The sequence below is a fragment of the Plasmodium sp. gorilla clade G2 genome (assembly GCF_900097015.1).
Source record: "Plasmodium sp. gorilla clade G2 genome assembly, chromosome: 3".
Classification (NCBI taxonomy): domain Eukaryota; phylum Apicomplexa; class Aconoidasida; order Haemosporida; family Plasmodiidae; genus Plasmodium; species Plasmodium adleri (nom. inval.).
The window spans coordinates 422501-432500 of record NC_041695.1 but is presented as its reverse complement, the minus strand read 5'-3'; the positions used below and the strand labels follow the sequence as shown (position 1 = coordinate 432500).

Here is a 10000-nt window from a genome sequence, read left to right as displayed (position 1 = left end):
TTTGATGAACTACGAGATCCATGCATAAAGTAAAGAAAAAAAAAAAAAAAAAAAAAAAGAAAAAGAAAGGAAAGGAAAGGAAAGGAAAGGAAAGGAAAATCTGTTTACATAAATGAATATATAAATATATAAATATATATATATATATATATATGTATTTTTTTATTTTTTTTTTTTCTAGGCTACCTAAATATATAGATAAACTACCAGAACTGTTCAACTTTTCTAAAGAAGAAATACAAGAAATGTCTATGGAATGTAGAAGGAAAATAATACCAAAGAAATTATATGAAGAGTTTTTGATGGATGAAGAAAATGATAATAATATAATTAATGATACCATAAGTAATGATTATAATGAGTCTAATTTAGAGACAAATAATTCAAATAATAAAACGCACGTTATAATAGAAAGTTAAAAAAAAAAAAAAAAAAAAAAATTAAAAAATATAAAAAATTTGATATATATATATATATTATATATATATATCAGGAAATAATTAAAGTGCAAACGTGGATATACAAATATATATATATATATATATATATATAACATATAACGTATAACATATAATAACCATAGTATTATTTGTATATTTAAATTGAATAAATGTATATGTATGTATACATATATATATTTATATATATATGTGTGTATGTTTATATATTATTTACACTTATGTATATAATTTTATATTGTTCATCAGTTTATTTTATAACAGCTGGTTTAATATTACATACATATATACATATATATATATATATATTTATATATATATAAAATTATCCGTTTTGGAATATATATATATATATATATTTTTATTTTTATTTTTATTTTTTTATTTTTATTTTTGCGTTTATTTTTTTGTTTACATGTTTGTTACTTTTTATAGTCTTCAAACAGTTATTTGAAAAATATAAAAATATAATATATATGGTATCAAAAAAAAAAAAAAAAAATATTTATATATTATAATATATTTATATCATATTTAAATGGTGTATTTAAAAAATGAACCATATGATTCTTTATATCATTGTATATATATTTTATTTTATTATTTTTTTAAAATATATCCATCTCTACAAATTCAGGTGTATATAAATGTGGACAAGTTGAAACGCTTAAAAAATATATAGAAGTTTACATTCGAATTTTTTTTTTTATTATTTCATTTAAAAACAAAAAAAAAAAAATAAGATATTTATATATTTTTTTTTTAAAAATATAAATATGTAGTAAAATATACTAAGAGGATTAAGAAATAGGTCTAATTATTATATAGTAATTAGAAAAAAAATTATAAAGGATACACACACACAAACATATATATATATATATATATATATATATATATATATATATGTATGTATGATACTATTTTTTATAGGGATAATTTTTTTTTGTTATACTATGATTTAGAAATATTATATTATATATAATATTTTTTATATGTTAGTAAATGTATTAAAAAAAAAAAAAAAATATAAAAAATTAAAAAAAAATTAAAAAAAATATAAAAAATATATATATATATACCAATATGTATATATCCTTTTCGTCTATACTATTCTCTCAAGTTCTGTAGCATATCCTATAGAATTATTAATTATTTCCAATGATGGTAATTCTTGCATAGAAACCATTTGATTTTTACAGACGACATAATTATTTTTAATTTCACAAACAGAATTGTATTCCCCTTGATTATTTTTTGTTTCATTATATTGAATAATAAAATCATATAAATTTTGTTCGTTTGAAAATTTTAATAATTCACATGTATATAATACATGTATTGAAGTAGTGGAAGCCAAAATACAATCAATTAATTTAAATCTAATGGTTGTATATAATTTTTGCATAAAAGATTCATATAAATATAAAGGAATGTCTTCTTTTCTTGTTAATACATGATGAAAAAATCCATCCATTATATTTTGTTCTAAGGTTAATACATATTTAATATATATATCATTGTGATCTTCTAATGATAATATTTCTAAGGTCATATGAAAATCTCCTATAGAATTATATGCTAATAAATATAATAAATACAAACCAATGATAGCATTTTGTTTCTTACTTTTTTGTAATATATCCTTATAATCAAAATAATATATAAATAATTGAGCTATATATATATTAAAAGATTTTATATCATTATCTCTTATAGATATAATAACACCTTTTTCTAATATTTCTCTTACTATTAATAATTCTCTTATATCTTTTTCTCCAATGGATATTAAAGGATTAAGTGAAGGTAAATGAATTACTAATAATTTTAATTTAGATAAAATCTCCTTACATTTATTTATATCACAAACAGTTGGAATACTTATATCCTCATTCAAATTTAGCATGCTATCTAAATCATTATTTGTTCCTTCTATTAATTCTTTTTCATTAATGTTATTATAACAACAAATTAAATCTTTAAATAATTTTACGCATTCTTCTAATTCCCTCGACATTTTTTTTTTTTTACACAGCACAGAGGAATTGATATAAAGTATAATATGATGATGATATATAAATATATATATATATAATGATCTTCCAAAAAAAATAAATATATAAATATATTATATATATTATATATATTATATATATTATATATATTTTATATATTTTATATATTTATTTATTTACAAAATAAATACTTTATAACATTACAATTGATAGTTTTTTATTTTTTTAAATAATAATAATAATAATAATCTTTTAAATTCTTCCCTAAATATTATATATCATTTTATAAAATGAAGAATAATAAATTTTTAATTGTATATTTTTTTTTATTATTTTTTTAAATATATTTTTTTCTTCATTATTTTGAAATATAAAAAATATACTGTGCATTAAACGTTATATATATATATAATATATATATATATATAAAATAATATAATATGAATAATATATTATATATATATATATATATAAATATTATTATATATATATATATATATATATATTATAGAGAGAATATTAAAAAAAAAAAAAAAAAAAAAAATACATGTGAAATTAAACATGTTAAAATATATTAGAGTATGTATTTATTCAAATCTTATAATATATTAATAAAATAATTATCATAAAAAAAAAAATACAAAATAATAATAATAATTAATATTACTGTAATGATGCACATATTGTATATATATATATATATGTCCACCTTGATATGTAAGATTATCATAATATATATATTATATATTTATTTATTTATTAAATAAGCCATAATTTATCCTTTTAAGAATTAAAAAAATGTAGAATAGCTTTTACATAAATTGTAATTAAATATATGTTTTTAATCTTTCTTTTATATATATATATATATATATATATATATATTTTATTTCCTTGTCTATCTAGTTCTTTTTTTTTTCCCCACATAATTATTATATAAATAAATCAATAAAAAAAAATATATATATATATAATATATATATTATATATATTATACTACTTATCATCTTTTTAATTTTTATTTTTTTATATTGCAACAATGCATTCTATTTGTAGATATAGATAAATCTTTGATTTTTACCTGATTAATATATATATATATATATATATATATATATATATTTTTTTTTTTTTTTTTTTTTTTTTTTTTTTTTTTTTTTTTTGGGGTGGATGGCCTATCTATAATTGGTCATCTACAAAATATATACAATTTTTATAATACCTACACAAAGATGTAGAGAAAAAAAAAAAAAAAAAAAAAAATATATACATATATATTATATCTGATATTATTAAGACATATATATAATATATATATTTCCTTTTATGGGTCGAAATAATGATAAATGTAGGGGAGAGAAATAAATGTGAACTACCAAAAGATGAAGACATAGAAGATTTTTTACAAAGAGTAGAAGATGTAAGCAATAAAATTAACGGATTGATCAAAGGGACCATAAGTGTTGAAGAACTAGATAAAGAAGAGAAGAAGTTATGGTTAGAAAAAAGAATAAAAGAAATTAAAGAAGAAGAAAAAAAAGAATATGAAAAGAAAAGATTTCTTATGGGTATAGAAGGAAAAGGTAATGAAGATAATTATTTATTTTTTTGTTCTTTTTGTTTTGTTCTATATAATTATGATTTAACTAATTGTGTACGATGTAATAAAAAAGTTATAAGCAAAGAACAAAGGAAAAAAGATATAAATGATAAACTACAAAAATATAAAATATTAAAAAATAAAAGAAATATAAGAAGAAATAGATGGAATACATATTTAAAAGAACAAGAAAAAAATAAAATAAAATATAAAAATTCAATCAATTATGAAAAATGGAATCATTATGAACCAAGTTCTGATTCATTTGATGAAGATGAAAAAAATTTATGTCTTCCAAGAAACAATGAACAATTCAAAATATTAGAAACTAAATTAAATCAAGATCTACAAAAAAAAAAAGATAGACAACAAGTTGCATATTCTATGAAAATTAAAGGAAATGAATATTTTAAACAAAAAAAATATATACATGCTATTGAATGTTATAAAAATGGATTAAATTTATGTAAAGATTATTTAGATTTATATGTTAATCTAGCTCTATGCCAAATTAAAATATATCAATATGAAAATGCTATAATTAATTGTAATCAAGTTATTCAATATTATGATACATTCAAAACAGATCTCAAAATTAATCTATCTATTATATTTAAAGGTTATGCAAGAAAAGCTCTAGCACTTTTTAAATTATTTCAATTTAAAGAGTCATCAATAAATTTTAATCTAGCTTCACAATTTAATAAAAATGATCAACAGGTTAATGAATATATAAACAAATGTAAACATATTTTAAATGATCAAATTAAGTCAAACTATGGTCACAACAATGTAGAATATATGTCATATGGTAATCCTTCTCATGAGAAATTAAAGAATTCGCAAAAGGAAAAGGAAGAAAAAAATATACAAATAGTGGAAAAAATAAAAAATGTAGAACACAATAATAATGACTCAAAAATTTATTTACCGCCCAATTCAAATAATCAAAAAAATTCTTTACTCTCATACAATTTAAAAAATCCAGACATAAACAAAAAAATCATGTTGCAATTGTCAAAAAAGGATATGAATAAAGAACCAAACCTTTTTAACATGTATTTAAAAGGAATTAAAAAGAAAATAAAAAAAGATGAAATAGCAAAATTAATATTCTGCTCTCATACATATGATTTAGAAAATGATAATGATTCTAATAATCCGAATCACTCACCAAAAAAAAGAAAATACATAACTATGTTATCTTTCTTTGTTGACAAAATTAATGATATATTATTTGATATAAAAAGAAAATCACAATCTTATGATTCCTTATTCAATACACAAAATATAAATAATAAAATTTTTAAAATAAACAAATATGTTAAAAAAGGTATACATTTAATTATTGATATCTTAATATTCATACTTGAAAATCATTTTTATTATTCAGATTTTTGCTTGAACGCTATCACACCCATTTTTACTTTTTACTTTTTAAGAAATGTAAAAGTATCAAAGTGTCTCCATCTTTTATATTCTATAATATCTAATAATAATGAAGGAAAACAAATTGTATGTCAAATGTTACAAGATAAACATATCATTTTAAAAGAACTCTTTAATAGAATTAATAATTTTATACTACATGAAAGATATACTTATACATATGAAAAAATTAAAATATACGAAAATTTAAAAAGTCATATATTGACATGTACATATGTGAAAAAACACCTGAACGTTCAGGAAATAAATGAATTAGCTAGCCAAAAGTTAGAAATTATGAAAGAAAATGAGTATAAAAATATGGAACAATTGGAGAAGTGCATAAAAGATAATGAGAAAATAAAAATTGGTAAGAATACAATAAATTATAAAAAGATGAAGAAAATTAATAATAATGATATAAAATATGATGATAGTTATATATTATATGGTGATGAAAAAAGGAAGGAAATAATAATGAATGTTTTGAAAGATATTATGTCTATTGATGTGATCAAAAAGGGAGATGAAAATGAAAGAATATCAAAAAAAGAGAAATCAAAATTATCATTATGTTATAATATTAATAATATAGAAAAAGAGTTAGAAATGTATAAAAAAAATAATATAAAAAATTTGTATAACGAAAAAAATGAATGCTTGAGTTTGTTTGGATTTTTATCATATTTGATTGTATTTCCAAACATTTTGAATATTATTGAAAAATATTGTATGAAAAATATGATAAATATTATAATTTATATAAATGAAAAAATGTATGATTATAAAAATATGGAATGTAACTATATATTATTTTTATTAAATTTTGTAAGTCACATTAGAGTACGTTCTTTTATATTGACATGTTCTATGTCAAATATGTTTTTTTATATAGAGAAGAATGAAAATGATAATATAATGAAAAATATATTATGCGTACTTTATAATTTAACTATAACATGGTTAAACGAAATAGATAACAATCATTTTGTTTTATTATATTATGGAGATATAAAAGAAAGTACTTTTCATAAATTAATTGATAGTATGGAATCAAAAGATAATTATGTGTGTGAATTATCTATGATACTTTTATCTAGATTTTATTTATACATGTATTGTTTTAATGATAAAATAAAAGTACAAAAAAATGAAAAAGACAACGGAAATAAACAAAATGATGTAATAGAACAGGTGCCTTTAATATTTAATCATGATGATATAGATATTAAACATTTATATGATAAAAAGATAGAAAAAAAAAAAACAAATGAAAGTTTAATGAATAAATTAAAAGAAAAAATAAAAAAAGAATATGAAAAATTATATATACTTGATAATATATCATTTTTATATTTAAAAAGAAATATTATGAAATTTTTATCAATAGTAAATATACAAAATGATTTTCTAATAATAAATGCATGTATAAAGCTTGTATATAATCTATCAATATATACAAATTTTATCTTTAAAAATATATATGATCTACAAAATAATGATGTAAATTACTTTAAACAATTAATAAGTCACATTTCTTCTATCCTTTTAGATATTAAACTGGATGAAAAAGAAAAAACAGACAACAAATCAGTATATGTATTAATAAATAATATTATCATGTTTTTTATACAATGTTTAAAATTTATTTGTATACATAACATGAATGAAGATGAATCTATATATATCATAAAAACTATTCAAACCATTATTCCATATGCTATTAAAATTTCAAATAGTCATGAGAAAAAATTAAATAAAAATATTTCCATGTTCTTATCATATTGTTTTGTAAATAAGGATTTAAAAAAAACAATACTAGAGATAAACAATAATGATATAAGAAAAGTCGAATATTTATTAAAATGAAATATATAAATAAATAAATATAAATATATATATATATATATATATATTTCATTCAATATTGAATTATGTTACCTACATGGGGAATAAAAAAATATATAATACAAAAAAATTAAATAATTTATATTCAGATGATAAATAATGTGTGGATTAAATGTAATACACAAAAAAATAAATACATATATATAACATTATAATGAAAAAAAAAAAAAAAAAATTTATTTTTTTATTTTTTATTATTTTTTTATTTTATTTTATTCTATTTTTTTATTTTATTTTATTTTTTATTTTATTTTATTTTTTATTTTTTTTTATTTTTTATTTTTTTTTTTTTTATTTTTTTGGGGTTTCACCCCCAAATTGATGATCATCTACCCTCTCAATATTTTCACGAAAAATTCGGGAGGGGGCCACGACACGTTGGGCACTCCAGTTTGATATCCATCCACTGTTGCAAACACTTTTCATGAAAAATATGATAGCATGGAGTTACACAATATTTGTTTGGTTTTAATATAATATCATACATGCATATAACACATTCAGGTATTCCTGCTTCAAAATTGACATCTATAGTTTTATAATAGTTATGAACATGTGGTAATAGATCTATATTAACAAAATATCTAGGTCCATAAATTCTTTGTAAGAACATATAGATTAATTGTATGAATATAATAAAAATTATAAGTATGCTAAACATAACATTAGATGTATCTATAAGTTGAGAGAAAGTATCTAACTCGAAAATATTATGTGGATATAAATAAATATAAATAGGTAAATATAAACGACATAATGATAATATAGAAACAAATTTAATATCTATGGAATTTCTTTGTCCTCTCCATATATCTAATAGTATTTGTGGTAACCAACATAAATATAAGATTAATAAGATATATGGGAATATAGGGAATACATAATAAAATATAAGAATTAATAAAAAAATACTACCATAATAATATTTATATAATTTACTTAATTTCCTTTGCATGTATTCCCATCCTTCATTTATTTCATGTTGATGATTAGCTTTCCATACAATTAGGACATATCTAACTTCCATTATAGTAAATAATAAAAATTTTAATAATATCATTAAAATAAAATGTATTAATAATAATTTTGATAATAATATTTCATATAAAATTAATAATGATTCAAAAATATCTATAAGAGAATTTAAACATATGGATATTAAAGAAATTCTAGATGCTCCTGGAATCGACCCACTCGTTCCTATCTGACTCCAGAATAAGCTTATTTCTATAATAGATTTTATATTAAATATAACTGAGAAATTCAAAACTTTTCTTGAAATATATTTTTTATCAATGTCTATACCTTCAAAGGAAATGAGTAAATTACAGTTGTTGGAATATATATATCCATCATAGTGTGTATTGGTAGCACCATTATGATCATCATTAAAATGGAAATGGTTTTCCTCATTAATATAAACATGGTTATCCTCATTAATATAAACATGGTTATCCTCATTATTATTATTATTATTATTATCCTCATTATTATTTGTAGTAGTCCTTTTACTATTAACCACTTTGGAAGCATATCCATTTTGAATATTATCATTAAGCATACTACCATTTTCTTGATTTACATCTTTTAAAGTGACATAAGATATTTCTTTATTATTTTCTTTCAAATCTTTTAATTTGGATTGATTCTTTATAATTTCTTGATTTATATTTCCCAGTTCATGTGCATGTAAAATATTTTCCTTGTCCATATAATGTGTATGATAATATTTTTGTATATTATCAATGTAATTTTTATAAAGTTTGATATATTCATTTTGTAAAAAATTTTTATAATATTCTTGTTCATCTAGGATATATCCTTTGAGAGAGTATAGATAGGATTCATCAACTTCTCTTAAAGATACTGATTCATATTTATTAATATACTGATTAATATTTATGGTGTAATTACAAAGGCAATTATCATTTACTCCAATATTATTATTATTATTATTATTATTATATATATTTGTATATCCATATTTATATGTATCATTCTTTTTTTTTATATCATTTTTTATTTGACAAAAAGTTGAGATGTTATACCCCTGACCATTAAAAATATATCTATTTTCTTTATTTATATTTATGCCATTAAATCCTATATATTTATATTGCTTAGGAATATCATTTCTTATGGATATTTTATCATTATTATTTTTATTATCATAAGGATTAAAATAAAAAAATATATAAGACTTTGTAATATTATTAAGTGCTAATTTTAAGGTAACCAATTTAGCTTCTAGCGTTCCATGAGAAATCTGTTCATTTTTATTTTTTATTTTTTTTTTAGAATTTATATTTTCTATATCTTTATTTTTGTCTTCTTCAATTATATCAAACATGATATCTTCTTTTATGTTATTTTTCTTATTTTTCTTATTTTTTATTTTATAAACTCCTTTAAAATGTAAGCATTGTATTAATATATTATCTAACATATCGTTCATAACCTTATCATTTTCTTCGTTTTTTAGGAACTCATCATCATTAAAGTTATCATTATAAATGTAATCACTGTTTTGATATTTAAAAGAAGGATCGTCATCATTATTATTATTATAACTACTATGATTATTAATA

At 18.3% G+C, this 10000-nt stretch overlaps 4 protein-coding genes across 4 annotated transcripts in view; 2 read left to right on the top strand and 2 right to left on the bottom strand.

Annotated features, from left to right (window-relative positions):
* The window catches only part of PADL01_0311200 (glycogen synthase kinase 3, putative), a gene marked incomplete at both ends in the record, with an annotated part of 2283 nt that extends 1864 nt beyond the window's left edge, over positions 1-419 (top strand). The window contains 2 exons of the mRNA XM_028684048.1: positions 1-29; positions 182-419. The exon at positions 1-29 is cut by the window's left edge and continues 18 nt beyond it. Of these exons, the coding sequence (XP_028536529.1) occupies positions 1-29; positions 182-419 (267 nt within the window). The remainder of the gene's footprint in view (positions 30-181) is intronic.
* Positions 420-1563: 1144 nt separating this feature from the next.
* On the bottom strand, positions 1564-2478 carry PADL01_0311100 (26S proteasome regulatory subunit RPN12, putative; the record flags this gene model as incomplete). Its single annotated transcript, XM_028684037.1, has 1 exon — positions 1564-2478. One exon carries the CDS (start codon positions 2476-2478, stop codon positions 1564-1566), a length of 915 nt encoding a protein of 304 aa, XP_028536528.1.
* Positions 2479-3815: 1337 nt separating this feature from the next.
* On the top strand, positions 3816-7373 carry PADL01_0311000 (TPR domain containing protein; the record flags this gene model as incomplete). Its single annotated transcript, XM_028684026.1, has 1 exon — positions 3816-7373. One exon carries the CDS (start codon positions 3816-3818, stop codon positions 7371-7373), a length of 3558 nt encoding a protein of 1185 aa, XP_028536527.1.
* A 385-nt stretch (positions 7374-7758) lies between these two features.
* Positions 7759-10000, bottom strand: part of PADL01_0310900 (E3 ubiquitin-protein ligase, putative) — a gene marked incomplete at both ends in the record, with an annotated part of 2541 nt that continues 299 nt past the window's right edge. The window contains one exon of the mRNA XM_028684015.1: positions 7759-10000. This exon is cut by the window's right edge and continues 299 nt beyond it. Coding sequence (XP_028536526.1) covers positions 7759-10000 — 2242 coding nt within the window.